This window comes from Monodon monoceros, unplaced genomic scaffold (genome assembly GCF_005190385.1).
Source record: "Monodon monoceros isolate NGI ecotype Baffin Bay Population unplaced genomic scaffold, NGI_Narwhal_1 Super_Scaffold_16, whole genome shotgun sequence".
Taxonomy (NCBI): Eukaryota; Metazoa; Chordata; class Mammalia; order Artiodactyla; family Monodontidae; genus Monodon; species Monodon monoceros.
In genome coordinates this window covers 60,974,089-60,990,321 of record NW_021703772.1, presented here as the reverse complement: position 1 = coordinate 60,990,321, position 16,233 = coordinate 60,974,089, and the positions used below count along the sequence as shown (strand labels likewise).

The window sequence follows — 16,233 nt, the reverse complement described above, 5'->3', positions numbered from 1 at the left end:
TGCGCAGGCTCAGTGGCCATGGCTCACAGGCCCAGCCGCTCCGTGGCATGTGGGATCATTCCGGACCGGGGCACGAACCCGTGTCCCCTGCATCGGCAGGCGGTCTCTCAACCACTAAGCCACCAGGGAAGCCCTTTTTTTTTTTTTTTTTAACATCTTTATTGGAGTATAATTGCTTTACAATGGTGTGTTAGTTTCTGCTATAAGGGAAGCCCTCTTTTAACCTTTTAAAGGTTAAAACTACAGAGTATTAATCCTCACAAAATGTGTCAATGGGTGGGTTATTTGGGCTTACCCTGGTAAATCTGCTTCTGTCTCAATAGTTTAGCCAATAAATTTTTGTGAGGAATATAATCATTGCATACTGCTTTCTACAGTCTAATCTTGAAATCTTAATGATCACATTTTCACCAATAACCTGTAAGGCTCTTTATTATCTTAGAGAAATGATACCTCATTTTTTATGTCTCTGTAAATGCAGCTTCAACACAACAAATGTCTGTGCAAACTGGTAATCAAACAGGAAATTGTGGAATAATAAATGACATAATCTTAGAGCTAGAACGGTCCATTGCAATAATCTACTCCAACCCCCTTGTTTCACGTTTGAAGAAAGGACACACAGAGAAATGAACCCACTTGTACAGGTTCTGGAGCCTGGTCACAGCAGAAGCAGGACCGTGTGATCTGACTCCTGGGGTCTAGGGGCCATCCCGTAACTCCATTCTTCACCCACCTCCAGAGGCACCTCTTCTTATTGACATCTCCTAATATGAAGCCTTAAAGAGAATTTCTGATACAATTTAAAAAGAGATATGCATTTTGTGATGTCATCCCTTCGATTACCCTGGGTCTCAGCATCAGGGTTAGGTCAACAGTCTCAGAGCTTCAGGCAATTCTTAGCTTTCTGCCTCTTTCTATCTGCAGCTTAAATTAGTATAATCATTAATTCACTCACTTTCTCAATCACTCACTCAAGAAACATTTCTTGGATACTATTACATACCAGACCTAATCCCTGGGTTAGGAACTACTTTTGCCCAGTGTAGACACGTGACATTTCTAAAGTGCCTTCAAAAAATTTAAAAAACCTTCCATTAATATAGAATAATTTTCAAGACTTAATGTTAGGTGAGAAAGCAAAATGTAAAACAATAAGTATATGATGCAACTATTTATTAGAAACAAAAGAAGAAAAAAATACATGTGTGTACATACACAGAAAAACAGTCATGTATGTATATACACATATTTACTGCTATATGGGCAGAATACTTCTGGAAGGATAATCACATAATTAGTAGTACTGGTTGCCTCTAAAGAGTGGAACTGAGTGGCTGGGGACCAGGGTTTGAGGAAGAATTCTCATTTGAATTTTGATCCATGTGAAATTATAATCTATTCCAAAAATAAACTAAAACTAAAAACAACAGACTCATTTCTTTGAGAATTTTAAAGAAGCCCTTACCCTCAGAACAAGCAGTTGCCTATAGTCAGGATTGTCTCTGTTACAGAACCCTGTCCTGAAGTCCTTATATTTTTTCTTTTCTTTCCACTTTTATCTTTATGGCCTTGTACCATGGATCTCCACCCATCTGGCCACAAGACTTCCTTCCCATCAGGACTGAATTGTATCTGGCAGCAGGACTGCTAGAAAGACAGAAACTCCCATCTGTATTTAAGGTCTGAGAAATGAAAGTAGATCTCTGTAACAAAAGAATTATGTGATGTTGAAGTCCAAAACATGCTCTCATCTGCACTAATGGGAGGAAGCCTATTTGTCACTAATCTAAAAATGCTGTATATCTTTAAAATAGTTCTATCTCTACTTTTAGAAATTGGAGTGTACCTGATATACTGTGTAAGAAAACAAAACAACATTCCGAAAATCAGACTCAGGAGGAATTAGGAAACCGTCAAATTTCCCCAGGGTCTTCTCGCACCTTCTCTTCTTCCTTTTACCTTAAGAACTCTCTTTGTAACTCACTCTATGCTGGTAAAAGATTTTTCTGCTTAATAAAAGGTGACCCACCTAAGAAGACCTATATTTAGTCAAATCTCTAGCATTTGAGTTTCCAATACCAAGTTACTTGTGAAGTGAGTTTGAACCTAACTATAAGTAACTAGAATGTAATATAAGTGATTAATTTGTGGGAATATCCCCCTCGGAATTAATTGGCAGGGGAAGAGATAGACAGCAGTGGAGTAACTTAAAGAAAAGATGTTCATAGCAGTGCTATTTATAATAAGAAAAAGTGGAAATAACTCAAACAGCCAGCAACATAGGAATGACCAAGCAAACCATGCATGTCAAAACAGAGTAAACTTATGTAGCAATTAAAATTTAAAGGATAATAATATTAAGAGAAAATATTCACACAGAATGGTCTATACACTGACTGCAACTCTAAAATTTATTTTATATTCATTTATAACCATCAGATGGAAATTTGGAGTGCTGGTAACAATTTAACGATTATTAGGTAATTCTTTCTTTTGCAAAGTTTTATCTACATCTTACATGAAGATAAAGAATCTTGGTTGAATTCTTCATTCTACTTGCCCAAAGAGTTTCCTCATTTGATGAGGGGTTGAATTAGAGCAGCGGCCCCCAACCTTTTTGGCACCAGGGACCAGTTTCGTGGAAGACAATTTTTCCACGGAGGTGGGGGGTGGGGGGGTGATGGTTCAGGAGGTAATGCGAGTGATGGGGAGCGATGGGGAGCGGCAGATGAAGCTTCACTCACTCACCTGCTGCTCACCTCCTGCTGTGCGGCCTGGTTCCTAACAGGCCACGGGCTGGACCCCTGAATTAGAGTATCTCTATGTTTAAGCTCTAAAAAGTCTATGTACTTCCCTATTAAATCCCATGAATTTATGGAGAACATTAAACATTCAGTTCTACAAACTGCAAAATCTTGGATCAGATTGCTGTCATAAATATGAGCCTGTACTACTGTTTAATTTCTACAGTTTATAAAGAAAATGAATTTGCAGTGAGGTGACTAGAATCTGGTGCAGGTACCAATACATCAAGCACCTAAATTCAACCCTAGCTTATCCAATCTTTAAAAAGGATCTGATTACTATTAAAAGATGATGGTCAAGGTCTGCTAATATATACGCTTTCAAGCCTTTTTCAAGTATTTCCCACTCAGGAATTAGGAGGAAAAAAACAAACCACATAAATCATTGTACCAATAACAGCAGCACAATAGTACATACTAAGTGTTTATTTTGTGCCAGGCACTATGTCAAATGTTACTTGGAATTTTTTCCCATTTAATCCTAATAATACCTCTCAGATAGACGTGTTATTCCAATTTACAGACAAAGAAGTTCAAGGTCAGAGGGGATAAAAAAATTTGCCCAAAGTCACCCAGCAGAGCCAGGACCTGAACCAATTCTATCAGACTTTATGCTCTTAACCATTATACTATACTGCCTTCCTAACACAAAATCAAGATTAACCCCCTCCAAAATATCTCTGAAAATAATCTGTTTTTCTGATTTTGTACTTTCCTCTCATTATGAAGCATCAAGCTGAAATTAAAACCTCAGTATGACTTATAATCAGTATAACCAAATAGTAAAAATAATGCTGACTGGAGTGAACCTACATAAACACAGATCAGAAAAACAGACTTAATTAAACCCCATTTGAATTATATAAAAAATAAACTATGCAAGGTTGTATGATGAAATTATGATGAGCAACAGGAACATAAAATGCTCTATGAGAATAGATGGGTTTGTGGGACAGCAACAAAACAGAAACAAAACAGGATAGTCTGGGATAAAGGCTAATGAGCTGGAACTTTTTTTTTTGCTTTTTAAAGTCGTGCTTTTAGCAGTACCTTCAATCAATGCTGGCAACTCCACAGTTCCCAGTAATGTATAACAGCTTCTGAGACCCCACGGAAGCTCATCAAACTCATAATTATGGCTATGAGACAAGGAAACACCTCCAGCATATAATTTAATTTCCTGAACTGCAAGAGTATCTGTGATAACAGGGGAATTGGAAGAGCAACTTTTCTGACCATGAGTGAAAAATTTAGCTTAATCCTGCTGTTCACTCAACTCAAGTTCAGGCCAAAAATGATAAAAGAATATAGTGTAGAGAAATCTGCCCTGTCTTCATCTTGCCCAACTGATTTTCTAAACAGGTATATTAATGATCAATTTTTCTTGGAGAGAAAATTTTCCCTTTACTCTCCAAGGTTGCCAATTCAGAGTTAATTGCTCTCTGCCAACGGCCGTAAAAGGGATGTAGTGATCTGTTTAACCACAGCCAGATGAAGCAACTTCTCAATTATTCATTTATTAAATTCAATACTGCTGAGGGGAAGAAGGACTATGACACACTAACCATACTTAAATATTCAGAATTCACCCTGAATCACACTGAATATAACAACTAAGAAATTGAATTAAACCATTTATATGTATCTGACATATATGATATGATTAATATGTATTATGAAAATTTATTCTAAGTTGCAATGTAACAAAAGGCAATTTATTTTTTTTTAATTTTATTTAGTTTAACATCTTTATTGGAGTATAATTGCTTTACAATGGTGTGTTAGTTTCTGCTTTATAACAAAGTGAATCAGTTATACATACACATATGTTCCCATATTTCTTCCCTCTTGCGTCTCCCTCCCTCCCACCCTCCCTATACAAAAGGCAATTTAAAGCTATTTTTGCACAGCAATTACACGAACACCTGAGCTCTCAAAGTTGGAAATTTCCACGTCACTGATAAAGTTAATTGTCTAATAAAGGAAAACTCTTAAAGTTATGAAATTTAAAGTACACTTCTAAGAGCACTGTATGAAATTACAACCAAAGCTGACCTACAAACAAGTATCCTAAATTTATCAGCACACAAAACTTTTAGCTACTCTATTTTTTTTTCTCATATAGGACACTCTCAAGTGGTAAGGTATTCACAAAAGAAGGTATAGTGGAATTCTCTTACTATTTTCCTCGACATAGATAACTCATCCTAGGTAGATAGTTATTTACAAGGGTATTTTAAAGTAAAAATAGCAGCTGCATTTGTTATTAACTTTTAAAAACCCATTACATTTGCTAAATTACCAGCTGAGATATAACACACTGGAGATGTTTTCAGGAAATTATAATCATGTTAACTCAAAAGCTGCCAAATGTATCTTTCTCATTTCTCTGAATTAACCTGCTTTAAAACGAAATCTGAGCTATTATAAAATTTAAAATAAATTACCAAAAGGAAATGTGGAATTAAAAATCATTAATCTGGGCTTCCCTGGTGGCTCAGTGGTTGAGAGTCTGCCTGCCGATGCAGGGAACACGGGTTCGTGCCCCGGTCCGGGAAGATCCCACATGCCGCGGAGCGGCTGGGCCCGTGAGCCATGGCCGCTGAGCCTGCGCGTCCGGAGCCTGCGCTCCGCAACGGGAGACGCCACAACAGTGAGAGGCCCGCGTACCGCAAAAAAAAAAAAAATCATTAATCTGGGCATCTAATTGAAAGAAATATTGCTAATGAGAGCCCGGATGCTTTACATTTTAATCACAGGAATGAATAATGTCAACCATTGTACAGCAAAAGACTGTCTTATTTGTGATGTATAAGTTCTTATTTTCAGAATTGTGGGGGTGTTTCCGGACTTCAGTTCTCACCAAAGGCTGAGACAATAGGTGACAAATGGGAGATGGGAGTGACAGGAGAGACTGACACACAGAGACCAAAAGAAACTTGCCAGAGAGTTGGCCAGCATGGGAGAACAACCAGTATTTCCTCCCAGTGGCATTAAAATAAGTAAGATAAAATCAGTAGACAGTGCTCATGCCGTATACTATTCTGCAAATGGAATACTTTATGATGGGAGAAAACTGGCTCTTTCAAAGACTTAGGACCCTCCTGGATAAAAAGAGATGGTGATTAACAGGGGCAGTGGGAGAAGAACCGGGTCACAGCTTCCTTTGGGTTTTCACAACGTTTGGGAATAGAGCTTTTAAATGGATCTATTCACCTTGACCCATATTCATCAGAGACATTAGATATCCAATTAGAAGCCTCACCTAGGCTGCTGCAGACTAGCAGGTCGATGATCCCTGGTGGAGACTGGACTGGGTGGCTGGGTAGGTATTTATTCTCACTGTAATGTCCCATCACTCAACATAGTTCCTCAGGACAGAAGTTTTCTTTTTTTGCCACCCTCAACTGCTGCTCTGTGCAACCTTGCTTAAGTGTGATGTAAGGGTCACCCTCAATGTGTGTGTTCCTCTCCTTGTAGCAGTTCTCTGACATGTGTGAAGTCCATTGCACTGAGTGGTGTTATGGGGGGGTGGGGGGAGGTAGGAAGGGAGGACGCAGAGGGGACCCAGCAGAAGCCTTGATCACTTTGAGTCATTTTAAAATGAACTCTTTTGTTTTGTGTCTCCACGGCGGCCAGAAAACTTGCTCAGAAACAGACTGCACATGCTAATAAGCAAACCAAATGCTTCAAAGCAGTATCATCAGCCCTCTCCAGTCTGCTTTTCCTGCTTCTATAGAGAAAGGCCAGTCACCACCTTTCTATTTCAGTCACATTATGGTTCTGTGGGAACTGTCATTTTCCTTTACTGTGGTTTCCAAGGCCTGAAAATAACCTTCTCATTAGCTTCACTCAAGTTCATTGTTAACATAAATAGGCCAAAATAGGCAGCCACATACAGAGCCCTTTAAGGGAACATTATCAGCACTGCTCATCTATTTATGTTCTAAACAGAAATACTCAAAAGAGCATGGAAAAAAAAAATTCCTTGGTTTTTCATATTCTCAGGAAATATACTGTGGATAATTTTTAACTTCCTGGAAAAGAATTAAGATGACTGGTATCTTTTAATTCTGTTTAGGCTTGACTCTCTCTGTCATATCCAGGTGGCCACTAGCAGAAGCTTGAGTAATGTGGAAAATATGCCTGTGCAGCTGCTGGCAAAGAAGCAAAATTATACTTCCTCAGAAACAGTGTGACAGAGTTCCTGCAAAGGAATGCAGTGCGGGCTGATCTGTGAGCAGAACTGCCACCGGTATGCACTCTCAAATCCAGCCCCAACACTCCCTGGCCACATCCCACTCTGGGACTGCATGACTGGAGTTCATAAAAATAGAATGGTTCTACTGTGGATCAGGTGCTCTTCTTTCTTGTCCATCCTCCAGGACATATTCATGCTTACAGTAAGGAAGGAAAACTAGCTCTGAGGGATAACAAATGATGCCAGAGGATAAGACAGGGCCACACTGCCCCCTTCACTGGCAAAGGGCAGCTCACGAGGGCTGTCTCATTAGCTTAAGTTTCAACAGCTACCTTTGCTTCAAACTTCAGCCTCAAGTGTAGACTAAAGTCACAACAATAGCTAACTACCAGTGGGATTAGTGCTTTTCACTATGCTTGGCTTGCACAGAGGAATGCAAACATCTTTCTCTGGGGAGTTTCAGGACAGCTGATCAATCTGGAAACAAAATTCTATCTCAGGGGTTGGCAAACTTCTTCTGTAAAGGGCCAGGCGGTACATAGTCTGTGTGGACTACATAAGGTCCCTGTTGCAACTACTCAACTCTGTAGATATAGCTCAAAAGCAGCCATGGACAATGTTAACAAATGAGTTCCAATAAATCTTTCTTTATAAAAATAGGCAGTGGGCTGGATTTGGCCCCTGGCCATAGTTTACTGCCTCTCATTCTATCTAACAGGTACACTGACAGTGCTACATGAGTGATTGAGAAATGATGATGACCAGAACCAAGTTGTTCTGGCAAAACTAACCTATGGTATTAGAAGCCAGAATAGTGGTTGCTGTTTGTAGAGTCTTAGGGGTTTGGGAAAGTAATTGGGACAGGGCATGAGGAATTTTCTGGGTTACTGGTAATATTCTGTTTCTTAAAGTGGGTATTGGGAAAATTCACTGAGTTTTATGAAAACTTTATGAAAATTTATGAATTGTGTTAATTTCTATGGGTATCTGGTACTTCAATAAGCTGTTTTTGTTTTTTTTAAAGAAAAAAAAATCAACCTGTTTTAAAGGAGAAATCATTTAAGAAAAAAAAGGTAGGAAAATTCTCTCTAGAGAGTGTAAGTGTTGGGCCAACTGCCTGTCAGTTCCCAGCTATGCATTGAGAAGGACAGAGGCCAAATTTTTTTTAGTGTGCTTTTTAAACAAAAATTTGTGGTAAAAAACACATAACATTTACCATCTTAACCATTTTTAAGTGAAGAGCCCAGTAGTGTTAAGTATATTTACATTGTTGTGAAACGGATGTCCAGAACTTTTTCATCCTGCAAATCTGGAACCCTATACCCATTAAACAACAACTCTGTGTTTCACCCCCTCCCCTAAGCCCTTGCTAACCACCATTCTAATTTCTGTTTCTATGAATCTGACTACTTTAGGTACCTCATATAAGTGGAATCATATAGTATTTGTCTTTTTGTGACTGGCTTATTTCATTTAACATAATGTCCTCAAGGTTCATCCAGATGATAGCATGTGACAGGGATGCCATTTATTTTTATGGCTGAATAATATTCCATATGAAGAGACCACATTTTGTTTATCAATTTATCTGTTGGACATTTGGGTTGCTTCTACCTTTTGCTATGGTGAATTGTGTTGCTATGAAAATGGGTGTGAAAATATTTCTTCAAGACCCTTTCAATTCTTCTGGCTATATATCCAGAGGTGGGACTACTAGATGATATGGTAGTTCCATTTTTAATTTTTGGAGGAACTTCCATACTGTTTTCAGTAGAGGTTGTACCATTTTATAATTACTCTAACAGGGCATATAAGGGCTTCATTTCTATGCATCTTCACCCACACTTGTTATTTTCTGGTTTTGTGATTGTAGCATAGGCCAATACTTTAGAAGCCATTTTTAAGGTTGGCAAGGCCTTACCTAAATTAAACTCTAAATATCAAAGGCCTCCAAGAAAAGTACCTCAAATCCTTATTGAAACTTTATGTTCAATAAAAGACCAGAAACATTTTGATATGACTCTACCTTCTTCGCTCAAAGTTTTTGAATCTGTTGAATATTCCTAGCAGGTCAAGTGCACAACAGCATACTAAAAGATGCATAACTAAAGGAAAAAATTTAAATTATGTTCTCATATCTTGTTTTAAATGCCACCCTTATGTATCTCCCAGAGAAAGCAATAATATGACTATAGAAAGAGATTATACTTATAGGGTGAATACATAATTTATTTCTTTAACTTTGGTTCCGCTACACTGGAATAACTGGGAATTCTCCCAAAGGAACAAGTAGATTAGCAAAGGTAGAAGCTAAGAACTCTCTAAAGTAGTGGCACAATTAGGAGGAAAAGAGACTGAGGTGTGAACTGAATCAGTGGAAGGGCACACAGGGAAGCCAGGCTCCAGGAGACACAACATGTAGTTGCTTTACCTTGCTCTTCCAGAAGGACTCGCACAGCTGAGTTTTCCTCTACTTTTTTTCTGGCTGCTTCTTCTTCTTCTTTTGACCACTGCATGTGATCCCTTTCAAAAAATGAAGATTATAAAACATGCTTTATAATTGAAGAAGGCAGAAAAAGAGTGACAAGAGATACCTCTTTCATTCTAGGTTAGTCAAAGGCAAATGACACAAACAAATTCCAAGGCAAATGAATACGTTGTGTCAGATGCTCCTTGTGACAGCGCCAGTGCAACCCTGGAGCGCCTACGGTTCTTCTAACTCTGGGTGTCTTGCAAGCCCCAGCCACCTTCTGGAGATAACTGCTGAAGTGGTGTCCCAGGAGCACCATGGTGCATGTTTATCTGGGTGCTGGTATGGTTTGCTGTGTTTCATTCTAAGGCTAAATTTATTTGCTTTTCTGTTAATTTATGAACAGGGAATTCTTTAATAGTTTTTTCATACTCCTTTTGCACTATTCTTATTAGCTGCCTTAATTTCTGTATATGGATTCATTTATGTTTAAATGATAGACTACTTGATATAGCATATAAGAAGGTCATCTTTCAAAAAAAAGAAGGTCATCTTTCTAAGACCTGGCACTTTCTATAAGTATTTTCAGTTTCAGAATTTACTCCATATGAGAGAATATTATTTCCTGCCACCAAAATATCTTTCTTGGAATAGAAGCAACATCTTTATAGAAAAAAGGTGATTTTTGTTTTGTTTTGTTCTACAAAGTCTATGTTTCTTTTTTTGCAATAGGTAAAACTGTAAGTAGTTTCCTGGAATAAACCATTTTTCTTAACAATAAAGAAATCACATACCCAAAATTCAAGTCTGCTGCAGTAGTCTAGGAGTAATGAGGCCTAGCACTAAGGTGGTGGCAATGGGAAACAGAAAGGCAGAGTAGAGGGGGAGACACTATGAAAGAAAACTATAGTTATGATCTGGAGATTAACTAGATACTGAAGGGAGAAGAATGAGAGTCAGGAATGATTCCAAGGTATTAAAACTGAGTACTGATGAAAGTGGGGGCAACAGTGACAGAATAAGGAGTTGCTTTCGGTGGAATGATGATAAGCTCAGTACTATTTTAAGTCATGTTTATGCAATCAGATATGAGAGCGTATATTCCAGTGACCTGGCTATAAATACACCACTGAAAGGTGAGAAATTACATTTAAGAAGGATCAAAACTGGTATACTGAAGTTCCCAGGAAAAGTATATGATAATGTAAAAATCAGAGTTTCACAGATGAAAATTTAACCACTGTTATTTCAAATAAAACCCAATCATTTACAACCCAAATAATCACTAAACAGCTTTATCACTTGCTTTAATGAATGAGATCAGAACAAATTTTTGCTTTGACTTATTTTAATATATGTGAGCAATCGCATATATAACTTGGAGCTGGTAACTACATTTTATATTCTGTACCTATAAATATATAGAGAATATTATTATATGACAGTTATGACGTTAAAGGCAATAAATCACTTATTGAAAAAATAGTATTACTAAGGCTGGGGACAAGTTTCTCATCTATGAATTTCTAAAAAATATAATAAGGAAAATAGAACAGTCCGTTTCCCTGTAAAAAAATCAAGCTCTGAGACAACGAGAGCGTATATGGTTTTCACCTGTACGCATTTGTTTTAAACTGTTAGTTTAACTTGCTTCTTCCTGAGAATTTAATAGATTTAGTTATTTCTTAAATTGCTCTAACTTCCTTATACTGTTTTTTATGTTGCTTCATTTTCTTAACTGCTAGGTGAGGGGGATATTATACCCTTAGCCCCAAGAGAACAGATTTTCCACTATATAGTTACAGAATCCCCATAGAAACCTATAAAATGTTTCTACTGTATTTATGGGGACTTCCTCCAGACCAGCTGCTTTATGGAGGTTCTTATATTAGAAGAGTCTGATTCATGTATATCCAAACCCAACAGACAGCAATAAGAATCATTAAGGTTTATAAGTAACAAATACAATTACAATAGAATTTAAGCATAGAGACAACTAACAAACAAACTGAAAATAATCAGGTATTTAACCACCACCACCACCACCACCACCACTACTGAAGGAAGAAAATGGTTCATACTGTTTGACTTGCAAATTATACTCTGGGAATTTATTGTAACGAAGCCACTAAAAAAAACCCAGAGAAGTTCTGTACAGAGAAGTATCTGTACAACAGTATTTACTGGAATACCAAATATAATAGCATAAAACTGGAAACAACCTCACTGATAGGATAATAGAAAAAGTATGGTAACTCAAAGGAATATTATACAGACATTTAAAATGATAGATATGAAGTTTATGCAACAACATGGAAAAGTATATATGAAAAAGCATGAGGTTAAAACAACAGATCCCCAAACTGTATACGTATTATAATCACAACTATATAAAATAATATACACACTGGGTGAAATAAAAACAATTATAGTAGAATAGTGGAATAAAGAGTAACTGCCTTAAAATTTCCTTAATATTGTAAAGCTGCTTCAACTAGAGATAATCCTTTTAAAAATCATATTTATAAAAAAACTACACTGCATGTTTAAGGTCATTAAAACTTTATGCTATCCTTCTTGGGGGAAAACCCAGCAATCTTTATAATAAAAAAGAATATATGTTTTCTTAAAAAAAGAGAATTGAGGGCTTCCCTGGTGGCACAGTGGTTGAGAGTCCACCTGCCGATGCAGGGGACGCAGGTTCGTGCCCTGGTCCGGGAAGATCCCACATGCTGTGGAGCAGCTGGGCCCGTGAGCCATGGCCACTGAGCGTGCGCGTCTGGAGCCTGTGCTCTGCAACAGGAGAGGCCACAACAGTGAGAGGCCCGTGTACCGCAAAAAAAAAAAAAAAGAGAGAATTGAGAAGAAAATATAAAATATGCTGAATATTTTTCCTGAAAACTTCAATTTGAGAAAAAGAAATCTTAAAAATAAAAGATAGGATTTTTAGTATACTACAAAGCTACAGTAATCAAGACAGTATGGTACAAGCACAAAAACAGAAATATAGATCAATGGAACAGGATAGAAAGTACAGAGATAAACCCACACACATATGGTCACCTTATCTTTGATAAAGGAGGCAAGAATATACAGTGGAGAAAAGACAGCCTCTTCAATAAGTGGTGCTGGTAAAACTGGACAGCTACATGTAAAAGTATGAAATTAGAACACTCTCTAACACCATACACAAAAATAAACTCAAAATGGATTAAAGACCTAAATGTAAGGCCAGAAACTATCAAACTCTTAAAGGAAAACATAGGAAGAACACTCTATGACATAAATCACAGCAAGATCCTTTTTGACCCACCTCCTAGAGAAATGGAAATAAAAACAAAAATAAACAAATGGGACCTAATGAAACTTAAAAGCTTTTGCACAGCAAAGGAAACCATAAACGAGACCAAAAGACAACCCTCAGAATGGGAGAAAATATTTGCAAATGAAGCAACTGACAAAGGACTAATCTCCAAAATTTACAAGCAGCTCATGCAGCTCGATATCAAAAAAACAAACAACCGAATCCAAAAATGGGCAGAAGACCTAAATAGACATTTCTCCAAAGAAGATATACAGATAGCCAACACACACATGAAAGAATGCTCAACATCATTAATCATTAGAGAAATGCAAATCAAAACTACAATGAGATATCATCTCACACCAGTCAGAATGGCCATCATCAAAAAATCTAGAAACAATAAATGCTGGAGAGGGTGTGGAGGAAAGGGAACCCTCTTGCATTGTTGGTGGGAATGTAGACTGATACAGCCACTATGGAGAACAGTATGGAGGTTCCTTAAAAAACTACAAATAGAACTACCATATGACACAGCAATCCCACTACTGGGCATATACCCTGAGAAAACCATAATTCAAAAAGAGTCATGTACCAAAATGTTCATTGCAGCTCTATTTACAATAGCCAGGACATGGAAGCAACCTAAGTGTCCATCGACAGATGAATGGATAAAGAAGATGTGGCACATATATACAATGGAATATTACTCAGCCATAAAAAGAAACGAAATTGAGTTATTTGTAGTGAGGTGGATGACCTAGAGTCTGTCATACAGAGTGAAGTAAGTCAGAAAGAGAAAAAGAAATACCGTATGCTAACACATACATATGGAATCTAAGAAAAAAAAAAAAAGGTCATGAAGAACCTAGGGGCAAGACGGGAATACAGACACAGACCTACTAGAGAATGGACTTGAGGATATGGGGAGGGGGAAGGGTAAGCTGTGACAAAGTGAGAGAGTGGCATGGACATATATACACTACCAAACATAAAATAGATAGCTAGCGGGAAGCAGCCGCATAGCACAGGGAGATCAACTCGGTGCTCTGTGACCACCTAGAGGGGTGGGATAGGGAGGGTGGGAGGGAGGGAGACGCAAGAGGGAAGAGATATGGGAACATATGTATATGTATAACTGATTCACTTTGTTATAAAGCAGAAACTAACATACCATTGTAAAGCAATTATACTCCAATAAAGATGTTAAAAAAGAAAAAGAAATTTTCACACCAAGGCTAGTAGAATTAATTCGTAATTTTGGAGTGGCCATGAGTCCTATGACTTCAGTTCATATGTGTGCGTGTGTGTGTGATTTCATATTCCTTCTATATGTATAGTGCAATTGAATGATGATTCCTTGCTTTAGCTTTAAGTTGATGGCAATAACAGTCTAAATAATCATGCATTTGGTTTGGTTTTGAAAAGTTAAAACACACACACTCTCTCCCCAATCATTTAGCTTGGGTACGAATGTTTCTGAGGTTCCTACTTATAGAAAACTGCTGAATGTGGTGTCACTTCCTATTATAATTTTTAACAATCAGATATAAACCAAAGTACCCAGTGTAAGCTACACAGATAAAATGTTTTTCTGCCTTGGTCGTTTACTGTGTATGAAAAAGTGTCATTATAGAAGAAAATTTAAAGACAAATTTAACAAATGTATTAGGTGCCTAGTGAATTAAAAATAAAATATTGTTAGGTAAAAGGAAGAAATAAAGTTTATTAGTTTCACCTTAAAACTATTTCAGTAATCTTTAATTCCATAACAAAGTCATTTTATTACACAGTTAAATTATATTAATAGAAAAATTTAAAGAGGAAAAAGTCTTACCTTTCGTTTAAATATCCTAATCAATTAACAGTTCTTATTTTTTCAAGTTCCCTTCCTGTATTTGTGGATACACACACACACACACACACAAACACTCTTCTACATAGCTACAAAATATTCATAATTATGGCTTAAAACTGCTGTATAGGATTTGTGATTTGTGCCATGACAGAGTACCTAGAAATAGGCTTATCCTTCTGCTATAAACAATAATAAAACTGGATAAAATAGTATATAAAGCAATTGCTTTTAGGCACTGGACTACACTTCAGACAGCACAAGACTGTGATCCCTAAAAGAAGAGAAACACAAAAGCTCAGCTCCCACATTTACCCTGGGCTTTCTGTCTGGGACATGTTCTAGACTGTGGTGCAGAGGTAGAGCCCAAGCAGAGCCTGGCTGACTCACTGAGTGGTAGTTTTGTGAGTTGAGAAGGCAGAAATCAAGGTTCAGAGCTGCTGAGATGGTGAGACTTTGTGCAGCAGAATACTGAACAAGAGGGGGTTGGACAAAGGGGAGGGTCCCTGAAGTCTGCATAGGCAGTGCAGTGCAGTGCTTGGAGATACTGGAGTTCTGGCTAAGCCAGAGTGGAGAGACCTCTCTGAACACTTCAGGCATTCAGTTAAGACCCAAGAAATGCCACGCTATAGGAATAAGAATCATGCTAGATTCAGAAAAGTATCAAAATAATTTCACCTGAACAGAACCTAAAATTAAATCTGACTTGACCAAGAAGATTTGGCAATAATTTAACCACTTGCCAGGAAAAAAACCTCAACACCTTTAAAGGAAGACAACATAATCCAGATTCCACATAAGATATCATCCATAATGTCCACCAGATAATCAAAACTTTTAGCATGTGAAGGAGGAGGATAATATATTACCCTTCGGTAAATATATTTTTAATATTTTATGTGACAAAATGGGAGGCATGCAAAAAGCTGCACACTGAAGTCTGATGAATGACTTGTAGAAAAGTACTTGTATGATTGTTTGCATTGTGAACTAAATTATATGCTTTTCTCATGGAATGCTATTTTTACTTGAAAGAGCAACTGTAGACAAACTATAGCTATTCAGACTTGAGTATTTGGCATCTTAAAAGTAAACAAAATCAGCCTATCACTTTAAGAAAAGAAAAAGTATTTGCTGTCAAAGATAAATTTTGTGCTTTCAAGCAAAAATTAGGATTTTGGAAAGGTTGTTTCCACCACCATGAGTTTGATAGCTCCCAATACTTAAGAGATTTTTCCTGATGGGAATAATGGTGTATTAACAAATGTGATTTCTGAATATTGTATAATGAAATGTGTCATCTGAATCTACATAAAACAGGGAACTAAACTTTCCAAATTTTCCATACATGATGTCATAAAATGATGCATAGGTAAAAAAAAAAATTCAAAATATAAGGTGTGGGCTTCCCTGGTGGCGCAGTGGTTAAGAATCTGCCTGCCAATTCAGGGGGCACGGGTTTGAGCCCTGGTCTGGGAAGATCCCACATGCCACGGAGCAACTAAGTCAGTGCACCACAACTACTGAGCCTGCGCTCTAGAGCCCATGAGCCACAACTGCTGCAGCCCGTGCGCCTAGAGCCTGTGCTCCGCAACAAGA

At 37.5% G+C, this 16,233-nt stretch overlaps 1 protein-coding gene across 10 annotated transcripts in view; it reads right to left on the bottom strand.

The window, feature by feature from the left end:
* METTL8 (methyltransferase like 8) overlaps nt 1-16,233 on the bottom strand; it is a 152,168-nt gene that overhangs the window by 89,139 nt on the left and 46,796 nt on the right. For all 10 annotated transcript variants that reach the window (XR_003793864.1, XR_003793863.1, XM_029224745.1 and 7 more), the window contains one exon: nt 9,440-9,531. Coding sequence is in view for 8 of the 10 variants with exons in the window: in XM_029224745.1 (XP_029080578.1) it covers nt 9,440-9,531 (92 nt within the window). In the remaining 2 variants the exon portion in view is untranslated. The remainder of the gene's footprint in view (nt 1-9,439; nt 9,532-16,233) is intronic.